General features: G+C 38.4%; 1 protein-coding gene across 1 annotated transcript in view; it reads left to right on the forward strand.

The window, feature by feature from the left end:
* Positions 1-1,034: 1,034 nt before the first annotated feature.
* Positions 1,035-27,041, forward strand: part of NUP210L (nucleoporin 210 like) — a 95,689-nt gene continuing 69,682 nt past the window's right edge. The window contains exons 1-10 of the mRNA XM_061168415.1: positions 1,035-1,231; positions 2,740-2,876; positions 8,128-8,259; positions 9,146-9,239; positions 9,756-9,906; positions 12,257-12,389; positions 13,307-13,465; positions 17,860-17,928; positions 18,538-18,644; positions 19,311-19,451. Of these exons, the coding sequence (XP_061024398.1) occupies positions 1,035-1,231; positions 2,740-2,876; positions 8,128-8,259; positions 9,146-9,239; positions 9,756-9,906; positions 12,257-12,389; positions 13,307-13,465; positions 17,860-17,928; positions 18,538-18,644; positions 19,311-19,451 (1,320 nt within the window). The remainder of the gene's footprint in view (positions 1,232-2,739; positions 2,877-8,127; positions 8,260-9,145; positions 9,240-9,755; positions 9,907-12,256; positions 12,390-13,306; positions 13,466-17,859; positions 17,929-18,537; positions 18,645-19,310; positions 19,452-27,041) is intronic.

Genomic DNA, 27,041 nt, shown 5'->3' on the forward strand with positions numbered 1-27,041 from the left:
CAGGAGCTGTGAAGTTTGGGTAAAGATCAGATCTTTGTGGGTGGCAGCAGTAGGATTTGATGCAGCACACATGCTTTGGAAATTGTCCAAACTGGGGTCAAAACTCAGCTTTCAGATCCCTAGTTGTGTGTTCTTATGTCAATCATTTAGTTTCATTATCTGTAAAATAAAGATAATATGTATTTTTAGGTAAATGTAAAGATTAGAAATAACATTTATGTGTCAATGTTTAATATTAATGTTACTTAATCTGACACTGGCATCATCAGGGTCAGCTGTACATTTCCGTTACAATCATATTTATTCTTTCTTGTAAATCCCAGATTAATTGGACTCTGCTCACTAAACAATTTCAATAATATGACACTGATTACATACTCCTATATATGTGTGGTTTTAGTAAACTGTCCTGAGACAGCCTTTGAGCTAATACAGAAAACAATTTAACAAGAGGTGCTCTCAGGGTATTTGCTTACAGACAGGTTGTGTGAGTGGATAGCTTTCAAAGCTGCCTTTGAGACGCCAGTGCCTGGCATTTCCTGCACTCTGGCCTTGAGGCTGCACGTGAATCTGACTTACTAGTAAAAATGACACAGCTTCCTTGACAAAGTCCAGCTGTTTATACCAGAGACTGGAACATTTTTTCCATTTATATGCACGGGCCAATGCTGACTGGAAATTATTGCCCCCCAAAAAAGTTGGTGGGGGGTTGCTCTAGGAGCCAAACACATAGTAGGCAACAGAAGGAGAAATTTAACTGGAGAGTTGTTTTTTTTTTTAGATTTTTCTGCTTGTTCTTTACTATTAAAAAGGCCTGCCACCCAGTATTTAAGGAGGTAGCCCTTTAAGTGGGTAGCTAGCTGGGTTTCTGCCTTAAAAGTTTCCATAACGGCTTGTTGGAGCCCTGCCTAAAAGCATCCCCATAATTCCAAGCGGTACGGGCCCACCTGCTGACGTCACGCCTGCGGATTGGCTGATGTTGGAGCTGAGGGCACGGCTATAGTTAAGCGAGCAGACAGGAGTTGACGGGCGCCATGGCTGCTGTTGGGTCACCAAATCCCCAAGGCTTCGGGCTGTTCTGCGTGACTGTACAGCGCCTCCTGTTTCTGCTTCTCTTTTTGCTTGGAACCCTGGCCAACAAACTTAACGTACCACAGGTGTTGCTACCCTTTGGCCGGGAGCCAGGCCGGGTTCCTTTCCTGCTGGAGGCTCAGCGGGGCTGCTACACTTGGTGAGGGGTGGCGGGATCACAAAAGAGTATGCACACCCACGCCGCCCAGGAAGAATAGGAGGGGTTCATTGAACGGAAGACGCCACCAGAATACTGTGTGGTCACTCATCCTGAAGAGCCTTGCCTGTAGGGATCAGGGGTGGGGTGTCAGCAGGAATGGAGGGCCAGCCCTTCTGATATGGCCTGTCCTCGTTGTGTGGGATGTCTTCAGCTTATGTGTGGGTCCTTTTATGAGCAGTTAACGTGTGAGATTGGCTTTCTCATGGTATGTGTTGGGAGGGGTAGTCACTATGTGAACAGCTGTCAGGGTATAAGGAAACCCTGTGTTGGCGGCTTCAGACAACCATGGCTACCCACCGCAAAGAACTTTTAGTGTTAACAGCTAGGATGAGGAGTTCCCAAAGTCTGAGGAAATTTATTGAGGGGCTAGAGAGGCTTAGGATGCGCGAGTTCTCCGCAAACTAAAGTGAGGTTTTCAGTGTAAAAACACTTAACTGTTGCATACTTAACTAAGCACTTTGTATGTGTTAACTCATTCCGTTTTTACAGTCTTATGGATTAAGCGCTATTCCATTTTACAGGTGAGTGAATTGAGGCATGGATAATATGAAGTATAAACTTGTATGAGAAAGGTGTATTTTAGGTGGAGATAAGATTTGCCTGTCACATATTAATATATAAGTCTCCTCCCTCATATGAGAGTATTCTCGAAGTGTACACTCAAGTTTGGGGTAATCAACTCTGGGGGGAATGACTTTCTGACTGAGGATGGAAAGACACGATTTTCTGGCGTGAGAGAACCCAACCATAGATTGTATGGTTTCCTAAGGGTAAGGGAACCTAGCTGAAGTGGGCTCCAAGGTATCAGAGGGCTTATCCTAATTGGAGATTTCCCTTTACCATCACTGAAGAGAAGCACTAAGTTTTCTCCATAGTGTAAGAAGTTCATCTCCCATTTTATGAGAATGTATAAGGAAATCAGGCTTACACAGTGATCCAGTGTGACTTATCTCCTGACTGAGGATGATGGAAGGCATCAACCTAGCATTGAAAGCCATTCCTTCCATCCATCCAAAAATATTAATGATTTTTTAAACTGTATTTTGAGTTGGACTCACACCTCATAATTTTAGCAAGATTTCCACCTTATATAGCAACAGTCCAATTTCTAGGAGGAAATTCATTCCTCAGAGTTTGAGAAGCCTGGTCTCTTAATGTTGGAAACACAGCATCAATCCTATTTTTACATACTGAGGGAAGAATGTAAAATCTTACTTTAAATATTGAGGGAGGAATGTAACTTGGCACAAGGGATCACTGGAAAATGTTCTCATCAGTCTCTTTCACTTAAATCTTACATCTTTAAGCAATGTTTCTACTTTAAAGAAAAACATTTAAATACACCTGGTAGTATGTAATGTGGAAAAACTATAGGAACCTATGTTCCACCAAAAGTTAATTTTAACCCACATTCGTATTTCATACTCTTAAGTATTTTATCCTGGCAGGCATTCCACCCATCATGATGCAGTAACTGTTGAACCTTTATATGAAAATGGCACCTTATGTTCGCAAAAAGCTGTGCTCATTGCTGAATCTACCCAACCAATACGCCTCAGCAGTGTTATTCTTGCTCGAGAGATAGGTATGTTGAGACAAAACACACTATGTAACTGTTCACCTGGAGTAGAAAAATCTGATATCTTTTATAGATGGTTAACACAGACAGTGTTGGCTTCAAATGCCCCTTAAGGTAGAAAAAAGGATTCCTGCAATATAAACCTTAATTGTGGCATCCTAGCCTGTAACTTTTTTTATTTTTGAACATCTAGGCCCTGGCAATGTGCCTGATACAGAGCAGAAACTCTGGTTGTTTGAATCAGTGGAGAAGGGAAGGACCTATTTATCAGAACTAGCATGGTTGTTAATGTTCTGAGGTTGGTCTTGAGTGAGGCAAAATGCAGAATAAAGATTAGTACTTCTCAGGCTTCCCTGGTGGTCCAGTGGTTAAGAATCTGCCTGCCAGCACAGGAGACACGGGTTCAATTCCTGGTCAGGGAAGATCCCACGTGCCATAGGCAGCTAAGCCCACATGACATAACTACTGAAGTCCGAACACTCTAGACCTCATGCTTTGCGACAAGAGAAGCCACCACAAGGAGAAGCCTGAGAACCACAACTCGAGAGTAGTCCCCACTCACTGCAACTAGATAAAGCCCGTGTGCAGTAACACAGACCAAATGAAGCCAGTAAATAAATAAATAAAATAAAAAACTAGTACTTCTCAAGTACTAGTGTCATCTATGAATCTGCATCTTCAGCATCACCTGGGAGCTTGTTAGAAGTGTAAATTCTCAGGCCCCACCTTAGATCTGCTGTATCAGAATCTCTGGAATGAACCAGGGGATCTGTGGTGTTAATTAATTTATGGCTTCAGTGGATCTTGGTTGCTGTGCCAGGGCGTTCTCTAGTTGCAATGAGTGGGGGCTGCTATTTGTTGTGGTACTCAGGCCTGCCATTGGAGTGGCTTCTCCTTGGGGAGCATGGGTTCTAAGGTGTGCAGGCTTCAGTAATTGCAGCACTTGATCTCAGTAGTAGTTGTAGTGCACAGGCTTAGCTGCTCCATGGCATATGGGATCTTCCCGGACCAGGAATAGAACCTGTGTTCCCTGCCTTGGCGGGAAGATTTTTAACCACTGAGTCACCAAGGAAGTCCCAGGGATCTGTGTTTTTTTTAACAAGCTCTCCAGATGATTCTCATACATACCAAAATTTGGGAAGCACATGCTAGTCTGTTTTAGACCAGAGCAGCTTAAGAAATGCTATTTGTGTCCCTGAGTTTCTGGCACTTGGTATTTTCATATTGATAGGTCAGAAATATCTGCGTTGCTCTTAAATATTTTGATAAGTTATATATCTATACTGTATTATTAAAGATAAATTTAAGATGTTTGGTATACCATATTTCATATAATTGACATCTATTGTAACTATTTTTAATGTACTACTAAGAACAACATTGTCAACTAAACTGCTTTTCTTCACTTAGAATTTTTACTTTATACCTATTGAAGGGCTCTTTTTGACTTAGATGGTTATTTTTGTTATGTATCACTCTCAAGCCTAATAAAAAGGAAATAAAATTAACTGGTTAAAATATTCCTAAGATAAATTTAACATTTTTGCCTCATCTGAATCACTTTTTGGTTGGGAATCATCAATGTCTGTGTTTATCCCTACAACATCTTCCTTTGTACCATTGAGACTGTTAGTGATGTTGCATTTCTTAAAAGAATCAATTAAACCAAAACCACCTACAGGGTATTAGTATTGGACTCATTAGTTGGCTTTACAATTTATAAAGCTGACCTGTTTTGTCTCCAGCTTTGAAAAGGTTTCTAGCACATCTGAGTCACCACCTTTCCCACCCTGTGTCCTTAACTGTTTGGTTCCAAGGGAAAAGAGTACTCCACCATTGTTCACCATGTTTTCTTCCAACTACTAATAGCCATTCTGCAAGTTTGATGTTGGCCCTTTTAAAGTTCTCACGAATGCAGTAAATGATAACTATGTTATGACTGCTGGTGGTTGACAGTTCTAAGATGTCATCAGTCATAAGATAAAACCCTAATTTCAGAGATGTTGAAATGTCAAAAAAAATGAGTGTCTTGGAGTCAATGAAATATGAGATTTCAAAGATGAGAATCTTTGAGGATCATGTCATGCAGGGCAGCTACAGTGGATAGAGAAGGATACAAAGATGAGAAAAGAAGTGTTGCTTTGGTCACATGCTATTTTTAATGTAATTACTCTTTTCAAATTTTATTTATTTTTGGTTGCACTGGGTCTTTGTTGCTGTGAATGGGCTTTCTCTAGTTGTGGCGAGAGGGGGCTACTCTTCATTGTGGTGCACAGGCTTCTCATTGCTATAGCTTCTCTTGTTGCAGACCACAGATTCTAGGTGCATGGGCTCAGTGGTTGGGGCTCACAAGGTCTAGAGCATGGGCTCAGTAGTTGTGGCTCGCAGGTTTAGTTGCTTCTCTACATGTAGAATATTCTTGAACCAGAGATGGAACCCCTGTCCCCTGCAGCAGGCAGATTCTTATCTGTACCATCAGGGAAGTCATGTAATTACTCTTAACTACATGAATTCATTCTGATGTTGAAAGAGCACACAGTTGCTTGGAGAAATGTCAAATCTGGCTCTCACCTTAGTTTCATCTGACTTGTGAATATTCCAAAATTATCTTTCAAATCAGCTTTCACAATTTTGCTATTAAAACAATTGTGTACATAGATGATGGAGATTCCCAATAATGAATGGCAGTCTTAGTGTCCTACAAGATGCATTCTTATCTTAATGGGAACTGGCCCTCTGACATGGGAAGGGACATTTTGAAAGGGAAGAGCATGCCTTAAGAGAAACTCATTTGTTTGACAAATATTGAATTACCTACTAACTATAAGGTATCTGTAAAGGTTAAAAGATTTAAGCACTCCATTGGTGTTTAGGTGCTTGGGATTTTGTTTATGATATTTTTGGTGATAGTCTAATAGAGAAAATGAGTGGCTATGACAGACATTAGCTGATAGCTACTAGGGAATTCCCTAGTAGCTCAAACGGTAAAGAATCTGCCTGCAATTTGGGAGACCTGGATTCAATCCCTGGATCGGGAAGATCCCTGAAGAAGGGCATGGCAACCCACTCCAGTATTCTTGCCTGAAGAATTCCATAGAGCCTGGTGGGCTACATGGGGTCGAAAAGAGTTGGACACGACCGAGTGACTTTCACTACTACTCAACTGTAACAGAGATGGATAATGGTGAGAGACGAGGTGGGCATATTCTGTTTGGTAAGAATGTTAGATTTATTTTGATTTTTTGTTTTGTTCTGACTAGATGTTATATCCCTTTGATAAAATATTTAAAGAATGTGGAAGGTTATATGTGAAAGTAGTGAAAGTGTTAGTCGTTCAATCATGTCCTATACTTTGTGACCCCATGGACTGTAGCCCGTCAGGCTCTTCTGTCCATGGAATTCTCCAGGCAAGAATACTGAAATGGGCAGCCATTCCCTTCAAGGGATCTTTCTGACCCGGGGATCAAACAAGGGATCATCTCCTGCATTACTGGCAGATTCTTTATTGTCTGAGCCACCAGGGAAACCCCAAAAGGTTATATAATGAAAAGTAAATCTCTGATCTCATTTCTCCCAGAGACAACCACTTTTCTGTGTCATTCCAGATGTAGTCTATGAATATATGAAAATGCCTTTTTGTAGTGGGATATCTAGAGTTTCAATGTTAGGTTCAGGACAGGTAGAGGAGTTTGGAGATGAAGGCATAAATTTTAGGTATAAAAGTTCACGTGAAGGATGAAGAAAGGGTTTAGACAGCTGAATGATTTTGGTGGAGAGAATAGAATGGAATGATCAGTACATTTTGCACTGTGCTCAGCATGTGGTTATTGTTCAAATACTTAAAAATTTTTTTAAATTAATTTATTTATATTTCAGCTGCACTGAATCATTGTTTCTGTGCACAGACTTTCTCTAGTTGCGGCAAGCAGGGGCTACTCTTCGTTGTAGTGAAAGAGTTTCTCATTGTGGTGGCTTCTCTTGTTGCAGAGCAGGGACTTTAGGCACATGGACTTCAGTAGTTGTAGTCCATGGTCTTAGTTGCTTCTTGGCATGTGGAATCTTCCTGGACCAGGGATTGAACCCCTGTCCCCTGCATTGGCCAGCAGATTCTTACCTACTGTACCACCAGGGAAGTCCCAAAATATTTTTTGATAATTTTTAAAAATTTATTTTTTGGTTGCATTGGGTCTCCATTGCTGGTCACAGGCTTTCTCTAGTTTTAGTGAGCTGGGGCTGCTCTTCGTTGCGGTACATGGGCTTCTCATTGCAGTGGCTTCTCTTGTTGTGGAGCACAGGCTCTAGGTGAGTGGGTTTCAGTAGTTGTGGCATGCAGACTTAGTTTCTCCGAGGCATGTAGGATCTTCCTGGACCAGGGATTGAAACCGTGTCCCCTGTGTTGGCAGGCAAGTTCCTATTCACTGTGCCACCAGGGAAGTCCCCAAAATAATTTTTATTTCATCCTTATTTCATCTTTATGAAAATAAGTCTACTTTCTGTACTGTTTCAATTTGTGTTTCTGAAGTTAATCATGACTGTATTGGGCTTCTCTGGTGGCTCAAATGGTACAGAATCTGCCTGCAATGCAGGGGACCTGGATTTGATTCCTAGGTCAGGAAGACCCCCCTGAGAAGGGAATGGCAACCCACTCCAGTATTCTTGTTCAATGGACAGAGGAGCCTGGCAGGCTGCTGCCTACAGTGTCGCAAAGAGTTGGGCACAGCTGAGCAACGAACATATTGAGTGGAAGTCTAGTTGGGTCTAATATGTGATTCTCAGGCTTTTTAATCTCATGGTCCAGGAAAAAAAATGGAAAGAAATAAAGTGAGAGAGAAATTTATTGGCAGACAGGAATGGCATATGGTTGCCACCCTCTTACTTTCCTAAATAAACACATTTTTTAAAATGTACTCTTATAATTTCATAAAAGGAAAAGCATTCTAACACTTCAAAAGTAATATTGAACATATATTCCTTTAAAGTGAATATATTTAATTTTATTACTGTTTTAAAATCTCATTTTTTGATGGGTGAATGAAAACATTATTATAGATCAGTGTCTGGGAATCACTGCTCTAGTGTCTCTTCCTGTAAACAGATGCTCTTATATTTTGTTGCTATGTTGTTTTCTTCCATAGGTTGAAACGAACTGTTATGCCTTTCTTTTTCTTAATATTTAGAATAAGCTCCTCAGTATATGAAACATTTAATAGATTCATGACCTGTTGAACTAAATTCTCAGTTTTTGGGTTCGTTGTAGTGACTGACCATGAACTGCGGTGTGATGTTAAGGTTGATGTGATAAACAGCATTGAAATTATATCTCGAACACGGGAACTCTATGTAGATGATTCACCACTGGAACTGATGGTGAGGGCATTGGATGCTGAAGGTAAAGAATGTCAGAGGATTCAACAAAATTACTTAAAATGAACACTTTTGTGTTTAGTATTTGGAAACAGAAATTTGAGAGATAAAAGTACGTTGGAAATAATATTTATTTTCTCATATGTAGTTCATGTGCAGGAAGAATTAACAATTCTGAGTGTGGTTTGATGTATTAACTACAGACTTTCATTAAAATTTTCTAGTTCAGAATCCAAATTCTGCTACTGAGCTTCTGCTAATGGTCCCAACAATTAAGAACATTTTTGGAGGGGAAAAAAAAAAGAACATTTTGGAATTTATTATTAGCTCTGTTTTGATCAGTCTACTTTCCATAGGCCAAGAGAATTAAATGTAAACCTGTGAAAATTTTATAATTTTATCTTTCTTAAGACTGATTTTACATTGATTTTCATATACTACATAATGTAATATGTTAAAAAAATTTTAATTCATTACTTCTTTCTTTGTAAACTAGTGAAGAGCAATTTTTAAAATATGAGAAATGAGCATATTAGTAATATTCAAATCTAGTTTTTATAAAAATTTTTATTAGAGGGACCAGGATTTAGGGATGCCTGTCAATCCTAAGACAGATTATAAGGTGGCCTTTTTATGTTGAAAGGAACAGAAATAGTGCCATAATTTTGTCAATCAGCAGTTAACCAGCTTGAGTCGTTTTCACTTTGAGAAAGCTTATACAGAAACTGTACTTACTCTGTGTAGGGGTCTTCCTGGTAGATGTGTTTTAATTCATTAATGATAGTGCATCTATTTGTTAATGAAAGAGGCTTAAAAATAATTTTCTACTTAAATTTCCCTTGCTTATTAAAGATACCTGAATATTTTTGAATATGTGATTCTGTCTTGTCTGCTTTTGCCTTGCTTTATAGGAAATACTTTTAGTAGTTTGGCAGGGATGGTGTTTGAGTGGAGCATTGCCCGGGATAATGAATCAGCAATAGAAGAACTGTCTAGCAAAATCAGGTAACCTTGAAACCAAACCTAAGTATCTGACTTTGAAGGAGACATCTGCCTTTGGGTAACACACTGAACAGCAATCATTTGTGTGGGTTTTGATAATTTTTCTATCTGGAACTATTTGGAACAAATAAATTTATCACAGGGAAATATGGCATGGTTGTAGGTACTTTCATGATGGTTTAATTTGAGTCACTGCAGAGGAGTTCATGAAATCAGAACTGTACAATTATTTGTCATATCTTCTGACGCTTTTGTTATTCAAGCTCTCAACACTCACTGAAATACAGTGAGTGGATAATAATATGAAATTTTCAGTACCAAGCAATAGCTCTCAGACAATCCAGGTTTTAGTCCTACAACAGTTTTAGCCAGAAGCATATTAAGTACTTTTCTTCTATTTGTCATTGTGGAAATTTTAAACTTTTGACACTATACAGACATTGAAGAGATTATGTTTAAAGTCTCTCAGAGCCTTTTGGAAGAAGAATAATTTACTAGAAACAAAGTTTATCTCTTTAGGATTTTGAGATACTCTGAAGCAGAATATTCTCCCCCTGCATATATAGCTGAGATGGAAAAAGAAGAGAAACAAGGAGATATGATTTTGGTGTCTGGCATTAAAACTGGTGCTGCTATTATAAAAGTTCGAATTTCTGAACCATTCTATAAGGTAAAAATTTAGTGCTATAGACATTAAGTCTTGCCTATGGAATAGTTTCTTATGTTTATCTATAATAGAAACCCTCTAACCTGATTGATTTAGGCCGATTGAAAAAGTTATTTGAAATGAATAAACATTTTTTGAAAACCTGTCTTCCTTAAACATGTTATTACCCAAGTAAAATTACAAATGTTAGTGGCATTTTCTTTTAAAACATATAACTGCATTTTATTCACCAATCCTTTGATGTAGGTCTGAGACTTTTCTTTGTCTACAGATTCACTGGTTGAAAATATACATACTCATTCTTCCATAAATTAGTTTCTAGTTTCTTTTTCATTTTATTTTATGGGTGAGTAAAAAATTACACGTGTGAAGCAATTTGAGTGCAGAATTCTAATATATTTTTCAAGGATTTTCCCTTAGTCTTTTACATTTCTCACCTACACCTAATTTGATAGCAGTACATCTTAGCTATCCTTTAATTTCTTTTTTTATTTAGTTTTTTCTTAATTTAAAAAAATTTTAAAAATTTACCCTTAGCTTGCCTTTAACTATTTTTTAAAAATTAATTTTAAAAAATTAATTAATTAATTTATTTGTGTGGTAGTTTGTACATTCTTTGGCATTGCCTCTCTTTGGGATTGGAAGGAAAGCTGACCTTTTCCCGTCCTGTGGCCACTGCTGACTTTTCCAAATTTGCTGGCATATTGAGTGCAGCACTTTCACAGCATCATCTTTTAGGATTTGAAATAGCTTAGCTGGAATTCCATCACCTCCACTAGCTTTGTTTGTAGTGATGCTTCCTAAGGTCCACTTGACTTCGCATTCTAGAATGTCTGGCTCTAGGTGAGTGATCACACCATCGTGGTTATCTGGGTCATGAAGATCTGTTTTATATAGTTCTTCTGTGTATTCTTGCCACCTCTTCTTAATATCTTCTGCTTCTGTTAAGTCCACACCATTTCTGTCCTTCATTGTGCCCATCTTTGCATGAAATGGTCCCGTGGTATCTCTTATTTTCTTGAAGCTATCTCTAGTCTTTGTATTGTTTTCCTCTATTTCTTTGCATTGTTCACTTAAGAGGGCTTTCTTATCTCTCCTTGCTATTCTTTGGAACTCTGCATCAGATGGGTATATCTTTCCTCTTCTCCTTTGCCTTTTGCTTCTCTTCTTTTCTCAGCTCAGCTATTTGTAAAGCCTCCTCAGACAACCATTTTGCCTTTTTACACTTCTTTTTCTTGGGGATGGTTTTGATCACCAATGTCACGAACCTCCATCCATAGTTCTTCAGGCACTCTTATCAGATCTAATCCCTTAAATCTATTTGTCACTTCCACTGTATAATCGTAAGGGATTTGATTTAGGGCATATCTGAATGGCCAGGTGGTTTTCCCTACTTTCTTCAGTTTAAGTCTGAATTTGGCAGTAAGGAGTTCATGATCTGAGCCAGTCAGATCATATGTTTTGGCTGCACTGGGGCTTTCTCTAGTTGTGGCAAGTGGGAGCTACTCTATCATTGAGGTGCACAGGCTTCTCATTGTGGTGGCTTCTCTTGTTGCAGAGCACAAGCTCTAGGACATGGGTTCAGTAGTTGTGATGCACAGGCTTAGTTGCTCTGCAGCACATGGAATCTTCCTCAACCACAGATTGAACCTGTGTCCCCTGCATTGGCAGGCAGACTCTTAACCATTGGACTACCAGGGAAGTCCTGACTATAACTTCTTTTCAAAACATTTAAATTTTTTTAATAAAAAACAACTCTTTTCATATAATGCTTTTTTTTAAATTAATTATTATTAAAGTTGGGAAAAACAAATGTCTTGTGGCAAGCATTTAATTGAAGTGGCAGGAACATGTATGTGGACATCCTAGAGAGCAGCTTATTAACCTTGTATTGGGTAAGCCTTCACAAGAATTGATATATTCAACAAGGGATACAGAGTAACTTAATCTGGAAAGTCAATTCACTGGAGGTTGGTTAAAAGAATTTCAGTGGAATACAGTTAGGTCTTACTTTTTCCCATTTTATCACACTTGCCTTTTTATTTACCTGCCCTTCTCCTTTAGAAAGCTTGTCGTTTTCTATTCTTTGTTTGAGTGACTTAGTTAATAAGTGACTTAGAAAGCTGACACTGTATTAATATTCATGATCACTTTTTTTTTCTTTCTTTTTTTCTTCATGATCACTTTTTAAGGCTAACTGAAATTATGATCTGTGCTTAGGAAAGCATTTTTTTAATCTTGGCAAAATATTTTAGAAGAAACTTACAAAAGTAAACTTTAATAAGGAGGACAATCTTAAGGATTTTGCCTGTGGAAACTTTCTGGTTTGTTTGTTTTTTTTCCCTTCTTTTAGAAAGTGGCAGCAGCATTGATACGTCTGCTTGTTTTGGAGAATATATTTCTTATACCATCCCAAGATATTTATCTCTTAGTAGGTGCATATATTAAATACCGAGTTGCAAAAATGATTCAGGGAAGAATGACAGGTAAGTTGATTTAGCTTTTCCTAAGACTAACATTTCCCAAATCTTTTCTGCTGACAAGAGAAGCAGCTTCACATTATATATGCAAAATACGTCTTTCTGTCTTAGATTTTTGTGATAAAGTACAATTGACCCTCAAACAACACGGGTCTGAACTGTGCAGGTCCATTTATATGGAGATTTTTTAAAAATAAACTAAACACTATAGTACTACACGATGTCTGGTTGGCTGAGAGCGTGCATGCAGAACTGGGGTTATAGAGGATTGACTACTATGTGGATTTTCAACTGCATGGGGAGGTCGATGGGGGATGTCAGTGCCTCTAATCCCTGCACTGTTCAAAGATCAAAGATCAACTGTATTCTTTAATTGCTGTACTTGAGCTAATACTGGACTGAGGTAGCCCACATATCTTAAACAGGCTAATGCTACAGTTCAACTACTATGTAGCTTCAGTGCCCATAAGCATCTGAACTGTGTATTAAAACAACAACCAAAAGTTTACTAACTTAGGACAAGTGAAGAAACTTTACCAGAAGGGATTTGAATGATCTTTGCAAAAAAATTGTTTATTGAGAAACTGTTATCTGAAAAATTTAATACCCTGTTGATCCCAAAAGTCCCACTCAGTTTATAAAGTGTACATTTACTCCATTAACATTAGTCCTTTATTTACTTGTCTAGTGGAGATCCTTCCTCCTATTCTCAGTTTACTGAGTTTTAAGAATACAAGCAACAATAAACTCATATAGTGCCCCCCTCAATTTCTATATATGTAGAAATTCATCATAGTTGGGAGGAAATAAAGAGAAATTAAAAGCAGATTTTGCTCTTACTTTGACCTGCTGCTTCTTATAATCCAACAATATACTATTATCTATTGCTTTCATTATGGTTATGTATCTTTCATGTCTTACAGAGGTGAAATTTCCCCTGGAACATTATACACTAGAATTGCAAGACCACAGAGTTTCATGTAATATTTCTGTTTCTGGGAAAGTGGCTTTGCTGGATGAGAAAACAGCCATGGTGACTGCTGTCCAGCTGGGCCACACTAACCTTATCTTCGTCCACAAAAGTATCCTTTTGTTCAAGTTTTCACTGCCAATCTGTATTTCCTTGAGCATGCTAGACATGTTCCTTGGTAAAATAACTGGCTAAGCATGATTATAACACTACTACATTTATTTTCTATAGGTTCTATCTTTTAAAAAGCACTATAAATTATTATTGTCATAATTTCGCACAAAGGATAGGTACAGAAGAGTAGTTGGAATTTGGAATCTGTTGAATTCAGAAGTTATGTGCAACATAATATAAATTGTAAATAGGCGGGGTTCCTTAGTGGCCCAGTACTAAAGAATCTGCCTGCCAATGTAGAAGACACAGTTCAGTACCTGATCTGGGAAGATCCCACAGGCAGCTGAGCAACTAGTTCTGTGCACCACAGCCATTGAACCTATGCTCTAGAACCTGGGAGCTACAACTGCTGAAGGTCACACACCCTAGAACCTGTGCACCGCAACTAGAGAAAAGCCCAGGTAGCAGCGAAGACCCAGCACAGCCAAATATAAATAAATAAATAAGGTTATATTAAAAAACTATAAATAGGAGACTGGGGAAAACTCTGGAGGAACTTGTGTAAATGTTATTTAATTTGTTCTTGTTTTAACCTGAATAATTGAGGAAAGATGATATTGTCTGCAGTGGCTACTTAATATTTGCTAAATTGAGGCAAGAGTAATTTTTTAATTAATTTATTTTAATTGGAGGATAATTACTTTACAATATTGTGGTGGTTTTTGCCATACATCAACATGAATTACTCCCAGGTGTACATGTGTCTCCCCATCCTGAATCTCCCTCCCACCTCCCTCTGCACCCCATCCCTCTGGGTTGTCCCAGAGCACAGACTTTGAGTGCCCTGCTTCATGCATTGAAGTTGCACTGGTCATCTATTTTACATATGGTAATATACATGTTTCAATGCTATTCTCTCAAATCATCCCACCCTCACCTTCTCCAACAGGGTCCAAAAGTCTGTTCCTTACTTCTGTGTCTAAGAGTAATTTTAAAAAATTTACTAAACCTGTTCTGTAAGGATTGAACAAAGACAGTTACTTAGAGCTCTAATATAGTCAATGAAAACAAAACAGTATAAAGATTAAAATTCTCAGGAAATTGAAATTTGCAGAGAATTCATAAAATTCTCAGTGTTGATTTTGAAATATTTCCTATTTTTGAATCTTTGAATCTCAAATATTTAAATTAATTTGTTTAATTTATTCAGCAAATACCTATTATATTTCTCCTATATGCTCAACATTGCTGTAAGTGCTGAGGATACAGACTATTTTACTCAGGGTAGTTAGGGAAGTCCTCTCTGATAAGGCTGCATTTGAGCAATGAACCATACAGATATCTGGGTGAAGGCTCTCCAGAAAGAGGAAATAGCAATTTCAAAGGTTCTTAGGCAGAAGCATATTTGGCATGTTTACAGAAGAGCACGGAAGACACTGAGGCTGAGTGCAGAGAATCAGGGGAAAGTAGTAGAAGAGGTAATAGAGTAGGAGAGGGAGTAACTATGTAGGGCTTAGTAGGCTTTCTCTGAATAAGAACCTATCGGTCTTAAAGGATATAGTATTTCTTGTAGAGTAGTATTTGTTAGTTAGCTGTTATATTATTTGTCTAAAACATTCAGGAGGGGTTTTGGTTCAGAGTTGTTTGTTCTCTAGTCATTTCAAGGTGCCTAGGACATTTGTGAATAAATACAATAGTAACTACAAAGTAAACTAAGATATTTGATATTTATTGCGTTCCAGCTGTGTGTCAGGCACTTACCTGAATTGCCTTCCCTAGACATATTTATCATGATTTTTTCATATTCTCAGTTCATATTGTTATTTATTCCAAAGTATTAAATATTAAAACATATTTACCTCTTGACATGGAAGGTGACGATTCATAATTTATTCCAGTGCCTGCCTTAGGGTGGCTGGTGGTACTCATAGAGGTGGGTAATATAAAAGAAGGAGCATGTTTAAGGGAAAAGAAAACTAGTTTAGTTTTTCACATGTCAACCTGAAGTACTTGTGGGGTAGACATCCAAGCAGAAATTTTTATTATGCATCTGGAAGAGAAAGATTCAGGATGAAGAAAGGTCTTTCAAAGTTATTAATTTGTAGCTAGGTGACAGCTGAAGCTGTTGTTGTAGAGAAAGTGAACCTCGGGAGAATATACAGAGTGAGAGAAGAGGACCAAAGACATCTGTGAACTGCCAGCATCTAAGGTTCATTTGGAAGAGGAGGAACTTTAAGGATGCCCAGAAAGAATGTTTAATAGGAAATTAGGAGAGTAGTTGAAATAGTAGGAAAATCAGGAGAGAAAAATTTCGTGGTAACCAAGTGAGGAGTGTGCAATGAGAGTGTTCTTCAGGTGAAATTGGCAAAGATAAAGACTGAAAGTCTCTAGTAACTAGGAAGTCTTGGATCACTTTTCCAATAAAACAGCTTGGCTTTAAAAAGAAGGAGGAAAACAAGGCCAAAGTTTGAAGAAGACAGAATTTTTTTAAGTTAAGAGAAACTTGAATATGTCTATAAGTTAAACAGAGAGATGGCAGAGATATGGATGAAAAGAAGGTCAGTTGATGGAGCTAGATTTCTGAGGAGTAAGATTTTGGAGGAGCAAGATAAAATGAAATTCCAAACAGAGAAGGATTAGATAAAAGGTGGATGTCTTATTCTGATTATGGAGGGATGAACTGGTTTAGAGACCTATTGAGATCTGTTTACTCATCTGTAAAATGAAAGGAGTGATATACTCCTGAATTTCCTTCTGCCTGCATGTTCAGTCACGCAGTTGTGTCCAACTCTTTTGTGACCTCATGGACTGTGGCCCACCAGACTCCTCTGTTAGTGGAATTTCCCAGGCCAGAATACTGGAGTGGGTTGCCGTTTCCTTCTCCAGGAGATCTTCCCAACCCAGGAATCGAGCCCAGGTCTCCTGCGTTGCAGGCTGACTCCTGCACTGCAGTGGATTCTTTACCAATTGAGCTACGAGGGAATTTCCTTTTAGCTCTTCTAGTTTATGAATGTAGTACATACTAAAACCAAACCTAGACTGACGTAGTGTTTAAAAGACTTGCTTTAATGAGTAGTAAAAGCAAATGGCTTTTACTTGTGGCTCAGCTGGTAAAGAATCCTCCTGCAATGTGGGAGACCTGGGTTCGATCCCTGGGTTGGGAAGATACCCTGGAGACTGAAAAGGCTCCCCACTCCAGTATTCTGGCCTGGAGAATTCCATGGACTATACAGTCCATGGGGTTGCCAAGAGTTGGACACGACTGAGCGACTTTGACGTTCCCTAAAAAATAAGTTTAATTAGCATATCAATTGTATGTATATTAATAGTTCTTTCAGAATACTTGGGTAGCTTTAAGAGTTTGATCCCTGAAATAGATTAAATATTTTGCCTTCATTGTCACTATAGATACTGTAGTGCCTAATTATAGCCTAGTGCATGACTGAATTAACAGCACTTCTAAATTAGTATACTTAGAAATAACAGGAGTTTTCTGTCCAATCATTTCAGTAATACATTTCTCAGAGCAGAAATAATATCTTCTTAGCTTTTGGATGTAGTATATTTCTGAGAAGGAATTACATTACTAATTAGATTGTGTAGGCGTGCTAAGTTGCTTTAGTAGTGTCTGACTCTTTGTGACCCTGTGGACAAGAGCCCACCAGGCTCCTTTATCCATGGGATTCTCTAGGCAAGAATACTGGAGTGGGTTGCCATGCCTTCCTCCAAGTGATCTTCCCAATCCAGAGATTGAACCTGCATCTCTTAGATCTCCTGCATTGGCAGGAGGGTTCTTTACCACCAGCACCACCTTGAGAAGCCCCAGATTGTGTGTAGGCTAACAGAATAAATAATATGTAATGTGATGTATGACATAGAAGTATCTCTGGTGGAAGAGAAAACATTTTGATGTTAAAGAATTGCTACAGATAATAGAAAATCAATTAGTGATTTTTAAAACTGTCTGTGGAGCCCGAGGCAAGTTACTGGGCTGGATGACAAGTCATGACGCTCCCTCTCCATCCACCACTGTCCATTTATTTCTTCAGCCAGAGCAATTCCACTTTGTCCTACTTTCCCTAATGGGCGCCTATGAAACACTTTTACAGGGGAAAAGGATTCTGCAGCTAAATGAATATTAAAAACATGGAGCATGATCTTTTTTCTCTCGTTTCATCTTCCTGATATTTGAAATTCAAGAATACCTGATGACTATGTTTACCGAACCCTCAGATTTTTCTCAGAATGTATGCATTTAAGTTTTGCTTTCCAAGAGATAATGAAATATAGAATTTTTACTTTTGTTTGTGGGCTTATTTATTTACTTTGGTTGCTTATATTTTTCTTTTCACCCAAATCTAGCTCATAAAATTTCCTTAAGCAAAAATTAAGATGTCCATATGCGATCTGTGTCTGGACTCCCAAATTGCACCATATATGTTGTAGAGCCTGGATTTTTAGGTATTTTTAGATAATGATTTTCAGAAAGCCAAATAACTTAAAGTATGCCACTGAAATGAGTGCATTAAAGACTAGAGTGCTTCATTTTGAGGCTTAACTAATTTCAAATTCAACCTTACTTTGACATGTTTTCTCGAACTGTTCTAGTTAAATGCTATTTGCAAGGGTAAAGCATCTTGAAATAGACTGAAAAAGTTTGAAACTCCATGTAATACAAGGTTGGACTAGGAAAAGAGACTTCATACAAAGAAAGAAGAAACCTGTGTCCTTAAGCCACATGAAGCAATGAATCTGACTGAAAGCAGCTGAAAGCTTGCCTGACATATCAGAAATGAGCAAAATTGTGGGTTTGGGGTGGGTGGTATTTGTATACAGATGTAAGTGAGAATGCTTCTTTTATACCTGAGATGAACTAAGTTAAACTAGGATCTTTGAAACCCCAAATTATTATACAGTTTTATAGAGGGAACTAAAGGATCTACTTTGGAAACCATCTCCATCTATTAGTGACTTTTGCTCTTTAAATGGCTTTTTAAAAGTTTGTATTTTTAAAATTCATTATAGAAAAATGGCCTCTTCTGATAGTTTTGTTTATTGATTTGTGTACAGGTTTCACAGTCCAACCTGGAGACCGATGGAGTCTAGAGGTGGGACAGGTCTATGTAATTACAGTAGAAGTATTTGATAAAAGCAGCACAAAGATCTATATTTCAGATGTGAGTCTATCTTTTGAATTTTTCTAGTCCCCTTAAGGATAACTCCTTCAGTGAGCAGTCTTTTTGCTAGGAAGACTTTTTTTTTGCTTCCAGATTTTGCCTTCAGAAAATGCAAGTTACTACTTTATCATTATTGTTATTAAGTAGTTCTATCCTTGAGGAATACTAAACCAGAAGTAAAAGATACAACTTGGTTAGAATTATAGGAAAGAGATGAAGTTGACACCAAGGGTAACACTTTGGAGGGGATCCTCATTCTAAAACTTCATTTCAGAGAAGTTACCAGAGTTTTATAGTGTGATCATTAGATGTAAAATGTTGTGGTCATTCTCCAGCATCCATTCCCCTCCCCACCCCCAACTGTCAATTTCTGGAATGGCACAAATTACACTAAAATTGACATAAGCTTTGATGCTTACTGTTTCTAGTTGCTTGCCATTAATGGATCTTCCAAAAACTAGTACCATTTTAAAATGACATCTTTCCAACTTAGAATTTGATGAGGACAAGCAAAGATTTTTATTTTTACTTCTTTAAGCCCCAGAAAGCATAGTCATGCTTTTTTTTTTTTTTTTTTTTAATGCTTTGAGTTTAAATTGGCGTTAGGGAAAAAAAAAAAAAAAAAAAATCTCTTCAGATTTGTGCTACTTTTGGGCTGATTTTCAGAATCTCAGGATTATGTACCAATTCCTGAGGGAGTACTTTGAAGAGCAGCTAACTACTGTGAATGGATCTTACCATGTTGTAAAAGCTCTGAAAGATGGTGTGGTCATGATAAATGCATCTCTGAGTTCCATCATTTACCAGGTAGGAATTAAAAGGACATTTTTTGAATCCTGATAATACTGACAAGATTTGCCTGATTTGTTGATTTGCTGGCACGTTTATAGCATATCTCACCATTATCTTTCACAAAATAAACTAACAAACAGTACACTTAGTAGTTTATACCTCTGCAAATTTTCCATTCCAGTCTCTGTTATTGCATATATCTGCATTTGTGGTCATTTTTATATGTGTTGTTTGAGGTTCCTTTAAAAATTATTCCATATGCATGTTTCCTTGTGTCATCAGATCCACATAAGAGTATTTTGTATTCTAAAAATACATAGGGTTAATATGCCAATTGTTTAACCATGCCACCAACTTTGCACTTTTAGCAGTTTTTTACTTTGTAAATGGCATAACTGAGTATCTTCATACAATTTTCATTCCCTTTGGTTAATTTTTGTATGGTATAATACAGAAATGGAGTTAGTGGGTGAAAGGATAAGGAATTTATCTGTTTTTATTGCCTCTAAAAATGTGCAAATATCCGACTTTTAACAGTCCATCAGATTTGTTTCCCTCTCTAAACCTACTTTTTCTCCAGTGATCCTTTCCCCAGCTGTTTGAGACAAAATCCCGAGTCACCCTTGATTCTACCTTCTCCCTCACCTCATTCATTCAGTACATCATTGAATGCTAAGTCAATTCTTCTAAATATCTCTCAAATCCATCTTACTAGGTGAAGAAGACACTGCTCTTTCACCTAGATTGTCACAGTAGCTTCTAAACTGATACTCCTACCTTCAATATTATCTGTGGCTAGAATGATGTTACAAAAACTATAAAAATTATTATGTATTTACTGTTTAAATTCCTTTGGTGGCTTCCCATTGATTTTAAGGTAAAGTTTAAACTTTGCGGTTCATGGGATTCTCATCTCAATGGCTTCTCTTGTTGCAGAGCACCAGATCTAGGTGCACGGGCTTCAGTAGTTGAAGCATGTGGGCTCAGTAGTTGTGGCGCACAGGCTTAGTTGCTCCACAGCAACTAAGTGAAATCTTCCTGATCCAGAGATGAAACCTGAGTCACCTGCATTGACAGGTGGATTCTTAACCACTGGACCACCAGTTTTTGTTGTTCAGTTGCTAAGTCATGTCCAACTCTGTGACCCCATGGACTGCAGCATGCCAGGCTTCCCTGGCCTTCACTGTCTCCTGGAATTTTCTCAGATTCATATCCATTTAGTTGATGATGCTATCTAATCATGTCATCTACCACCGCCCTCTTCTCCTTTTACTTTCAATCTTTCTCAGCATCAAAGTCTCTTCCAGTGAGTCAGCTCTTCATATCAGATGGCCAAAGTATTGGAACTTCAGCTTCCACATCAGTCCTTCAATGAATATACAGGGTTGATTTCCTTTAGGATTGACTGATTTGATCTCTTTGCAGTCCAAGGGACTCTCAAGAGTCTTCTCTAGCACCACAATTAGAAAGCATCAATTCTTCAGCACTCAGCATTCTTTATGATCCAGCTATTACATCTGTACATGACTACTGGAAAAACCATAACTTTGACTATAGGAACCTTTGTCAGTAAAGTGATGTCTCTACTTTTTAATACACTGTTTAGGGTTGTAATGCTTTCCTTTAAAGGAGCAAGTGTCTTTTAATTTTGTGGCTACAGTCACCCTCTGCAGTGATTTTGGAGCCCAAGAAAAGGAAATCTGTCACTGCTTCCACTTTTCCCCCTTTGATTTGCCATGAAGTGATGGGACCAGATGCCATGATCTTTTTTTGGATATTGAGTTTTAAGTCAACTTTTTCACCCTCCTCTTTCACCCTCATCAAGAAGCTTTTTAGTTCCTCTTCACTTTCTGCCATTAGAGTGGTATCATCTGAGTATCTGAAGTTATTGATACTTCTCCCAGCAATCTTGATTCCAGCTTGTGATTAATCCAGCCCAGCATTTCATGTGATGTAATCTGTGTATAAGCTAAATAAACAAGATGACAATGTACTTGTTGTATTCCTTTCCTGATTTTGAACCAGTCTGTTGTTCCATGTCCAGTTCTAACTGTTGCTTCTTGACCTGCATACAGGTTTCTCAGGAGACAGGTGAGGTGGTCTGGTATTCCCATCTCTTGAAGAATTTTCCACATAGTCAATGAAGCAGATGTTTTTCTGGAATTGTCTTGCTTTCTCTGTGATTCAGCAAATGTTGGCAATTTGATCTCTGATTCCTCTGCCTTTTCTAAACCCAACTTGTACATCTGGAAGTTCTCAGTTCATGTACTGCTAAAGCCTAGCTTAAAGGATTTTGAGGATAACCTACTAGTATGTGAAATGAGTGCAGTTGTTTGATAGTTTGAACAATCTTTGGCACTGCCCTTCTTTGGGATTGGAAGGAAAACTGACCTTTTCCAGTCCTGTGGCCACTGATGAGTTTTCCAAATTTGCTGGCAAATTGAGTGCAGCACTCTCACAGCATCATCTTTTAAGATTTGAAATAGCTCCTCTGGAATTCCATCCCCTCCACTATCTTTGCTTGTAGTAATGCTTCCTAAGGCTCACTTCACACTTCAGGATGTCTGGCCCTAAGTAAGAGATCACACCATTGTGGTTATCCCAGTCATTAAGACCTTTTTTGTATAGTTCTTCTGTGTATTCTTCCCACCTCTTCTCAATCTCTTCTACCTCTGTTAGGTTCCTACCATTTCTGCCCTTTATTGTGCCCATCCTTGCATGAAATATTCTCTTGATACCTCCAATTTTCTTGAAGAGACCTCTAGTCTTTCCCATTCTATTGTTTGCATTGTTCATTTAAGGAGGCCTTCTTATCTCTCCTTCCTATTCTCTGGAACTGTCCATTGAGTTGGGTGTATCTTTCCCTTTTTCCTTTGCTTTTTGCTTCTCTTCTTTCCTCAGCTATTTGTAAAGCCTCCTCAGACATTGTCTTCTTGCGTTTTTCTTTCTTTGAAATGGTTTTGGTCACTGCCTCCTGTACAAATGTTATGAACATCTGTCCGTAGTTCTTCAGGTCAAACTTGTCTGTTATTCTAGGTATCTCTTGACTTTCTACTTTTGCATTCCATTCCCCTATGATTGAGAGGGCATTTTTTTTTTTTTTTTGGTGTTAGTTCTAGAAAGTCTTGTAGTTCTTCAGAGAACCAGTCAACTTCAACTTCTTTAGCATCAGTGGTTGGGGCATAGACTTGGATTACTGTGATGATGAATGGTTTGTCTTGGAAATGAACTAAGATCATTCTATCATTTTTAAGTTTGTGCCCCAGTACTACATTTTGGACTCTTTCATTGACTATGAGGGCTGCTCCATTTCTTCTAAGGTATTCTTGCCCACAGTAGTAGGTATAATGGTCATTTGGTTTAAATTCACTCATTCCCATCCATTTTAGTTCACTGATTCTTAAGATGTTGATGTTCACTCTTGTCATCTCCTACTTGACTACGTCCAATTTACCTTGATTCATGGACTTAACATTCCAGGTTCCTATGCAATATTGTTCTTCACAGCATCAGATTTACTTTCACCACCAGATACATCCACAACTGAGCATCATTTCTGCTTTGGCCCAGTTACTTCATTCTTTCCAGAGCTGTTAGAAATTGCCCTCACTTCTTCCCCAGTAGCACATTGGACACCTTCCGACCTGGGGGTGGGGGCTCATTGTCTGGTGTCATATCTTTTGCCTTTTCATGCTGTTCATGGGGTTCTCATGGCAAGAATACTGGAGTGGTTTGCTGTTCCCTCCCAATGGACCACGTTTTGTCAGACGTCTCCACCAAGACCTGCTCGTCTTGGGTGGCCCTACATGGCATAGCTCATGACTTCACTGAGTTATGCAAGCCCCTTTGCCATGACAAGGCTATGATCCATGAAGGGGTGGACCACCAGGGAAGTCCCTTAACTTCTTAACCCAGGTCTCTCTACCAGAAAATTACTAGAGCTAATCAATGAATATAGTAAAGTTGCAGAATATAAAATTAACACACAGAAATCCCTTGCATTCTATACACTATCAATGAGAAAACAGAAAGAGAAATTAAGGAAACAATACCATTCACCATTGCAACAAAAAGTATAAAATACTTAGGAGTATATCTACCTAAAGAAACAAAAGACCTATACATAGAAAACTATAAAACACTGATGAAAGAAATCAAAGAGGACACAAATAGATGGAGAAATATACCATGTTCATGGATTGGAAGAAACAATATTGTGAAAATGAGTATACTACCCCAAAGCAATCTATAGATTCAATGCAGTCCCTATCAAGCTACCAACGGTATTCTTCACAGAACTAGAACAAATAATTTCACAATTTGTATGGAAATACAAAAAACCTCGAATAGCCAAAGCAATCTTGAGAAAGAAGAATGGAACTGGAGGAATCAACCTGCCTGACTTCAGGCTCTACTACAAAGCCACAGTCATCAAGACAGTATGGTACTGACACAAAGACAGAAATATAGATCAATGGAACAAAATAGAAAGCCCAGAGATAAATCCATGTACCTGTAGACACCTTATCTTCGACAAAGGAGGCAAGAATATACAATGGAAAACAGACAACCTCTTTAACAAGTGGTGCTGGGAAAACTGGTCAACCACTTGTAAAAGAATGAAACTAGAACACTTTCTAACACCATACACAGAAATAAACTCAAAATGGATTAAAGATCTAAATGTAAGACCAGAAACTATAAAACTCCTAGAGGAGAACATAGGCAAAACACTCTCCGACATAAATCACAGCAAGATCCTCTGATCCACCTCCCAGAATATTGGACATAAAAGCAAAAATAAAAAAATGGGACCTAATTAAACTTAAAAGCTTTTGCACCACAAAGGAAACTATAAGCAAGGTGAAAAGACAGCGTTCAGAATGGGAGAAAATAATAGCAAATGAAGAAACAGACAAAGGATTAATCTCAAAAATAAGCAACTCCTACAGCTCAATTCCAGAAAAATAAATGACCCAATCAAAAAATGGGCCAAAGATCTAAACAGACATTTCTCCAAAGAAGACATACAGATGGCTAACAAACACATGAAAAGATGCTCAACATCACTCATTATCAGAGAGATGCAAATCAAAACCTCAATGAGGTACCATTACACTCCAGTCAGGATGGCTGCTATCCAAAAGTCTACAAGCAATAAATGCTGGAGAGGGTGTGGAGAAAAGGGAATCCTCTTACACTGTTGGTGGGAATGCAAACTAGTTCAGCCACATGGAGAAGAGTGTGGAACTCCTTAAAAAACTGGAAATAGAACTGCCATATGACCCAGCAATCCCACTCCTAGGCATACACACTGAGGAAACCAGAACTGAAAGAGACACATGTACCCCAATGTTCATCGCAGCACTGTTTATAATAGCCAGGACATGGAAGCAACCTAGATGCCCATCAGCAGACAAATGGATAGCTGTGGTACATATACACAATGGAATATTATTCAGCCATTAAAAAGAATTAATTTGAATCAGTTCTAATGAGGTGGATGAAACTGGAGCCCATTATACAGAGTGAAGTAAGCTAGAAAGAAAAACACCAATACAGTATACTAACGCATATATATGGAATTTGGAAAGATGGTAACGATAACCCTATATGCAAGACAGAAAAAGAGACACAGATGTATAGAACAGACTTTTGGACTCTATGGGAGAAGGCGAGGGTGGGATGATCTGAGAGAACAGCATCGAAACATGTATATTATCAAGTGTGAAACAGATCGCCAGTCCAGGTTGGATGCATGAGACAAGTGCTTGGGGCTGGTGCACTGGGATGACCCAGAGGGATGGGATGGGGAGGGAGGTGGGAGGGGGGTTCAGGATGGGGAACACATGTAAATCCATGGCTGATTCATGTCAGTGTATGGCAAAAACCGCTAGAATACTGTAAAGTAATTAGCGTCCAACTAATAAAAAATAATTGGCGGGGGGGGGGGGACCCAGGTCTCCCACATTACAGGCAGACTCTTTACCAACTGAGCCATCAGGGAAGCCTTCTTAACATGATTTTATAGAAACCTGTATGACAGAGATCACAATCTGGTGGCCTGCAGACTATCTTGATTTGTAATCTTGTTTTTTATTTAGGTGTGTAAGTTTCCTTTTGATTGGGAAATTTAAAATCTGGAAGTTTAAAATAAAACTACTTCCCTGGTGGTTCAGTGGTTAAGAATCCACCTGCCAATGCAAGGGACATGGGTTTGATCCCTGGTCTGGGAAGATCCCACATGTTGTGGAGCAACTAAGCCTGTGCTCCACACCTACAGCCCATGAGCTGTAAGTACTGAAGCCTGAGCTCTCTAGAGCCCATGCTCCACAACAAGAGAAGCCATTGCAATGAGAAACCCATGCACTGCAATGAAGAGTAGCTCCTGCCAGTTGCAGCTAGAGAAAGATTGTGCACAGCAATGAAGACCCAGCACAGCCAAAAATAAATAATTTTTTTAAAAGAAAGAAAAAATGCCCTTAAGATCTATCCAAATTGTTGAGGGTATCACTATATCATTTAAAAAATTACTGAATAAAAATAAGTGGTGAATAATATCCCATTGTACAGATGTACTGGATTTTAACTATTCACCTACTAAGGGTGATTTGGGTTGTTTCTATTATTTGACAATTATGAATAAATCTGCTCTAAACATTCTTGTGGGGCTTCTTAGGTGGTTCAGTGATAAAGAATCTGCCTGCAGTGCAAGAGATGAGGGTTCAACTCCTCTGTTGAGAAGATCCCCTGGAGAAGGAAATGGCATCCCACTACAGTATTCTTGCCTGGAAAATCCCATGGACAGAGGAGCCTGGAGGGCTACAATCCATGGGATCGCAAAAGAGTCAGACACAACTTAGCAACTAAAACAACAACATTGTTGTATAGAGTTTGCTGTGGATATGTTTTTATGTCTCTGGGATAAAATGCTTAAGAGTGGGGACTTCCCTGTGGTACAGTGGAGAAGAATCTGCCTGACAGTACAGGGAACATTGGTTCAATCCCTGGTCTAGGGAAGATTCCATATGCTGTGGAGCAACTAAGCCCATGCGCCGCAACTACTGAGCCCATGCTCTAGAGCTCACAACCTGCAAATCCTGAAGCCCACAAGCCTAAAGCCTGTGCTTGAAAACAAAAGAAACCACTGCAAGAAGTCTGCACATGACAATTAGAAAGTAGCTCTTGCTCACCCCAACTAGAGAAACCCCACAGGTAGTAATGAAGATCCAGCACAGCCAAAAAAAATAATAATAATAATAAAGAAAAAAATGCTTGAGTGCAATTCTTGGGTCATATAGTAGCTACATGTTTAGTTTTATAAGAAATTGACAAACTATTTTTCTAAAATGGCTGTATTGTTTTATTTTATATCCCCACCAGTGATCTATGAGATACCATTAATAATTTTTATAATGTTTCTTCTTTTTATTCATAGTCATTTCAAGTTCTCTATTTTAGTTCAGTTCAATTCAGTGGCTCAGTCATGTCCGACTCTGCAACCCCATGGACTCCAGCACACCAGGCTTCCCTGTCTATCAACAACTCCCAGAGCTTACTCAAACTCATGTCCGTTGAGTCAGTGATGCCATCCAACCATCTCAT

The sequence above is a fragment of the Dama dama genome, chromosome 20 (assembly GCF_033118175.1).
Source record: "Dama dama isolate Ldn47 chromosome 20, ASM3311817v1, whole genome shotgun sequence".
NCBI lineage: Eukaryota > Metazoa > Chordata > Mammalia > Artiodactyla > Cervidae > Dama > Dama dama.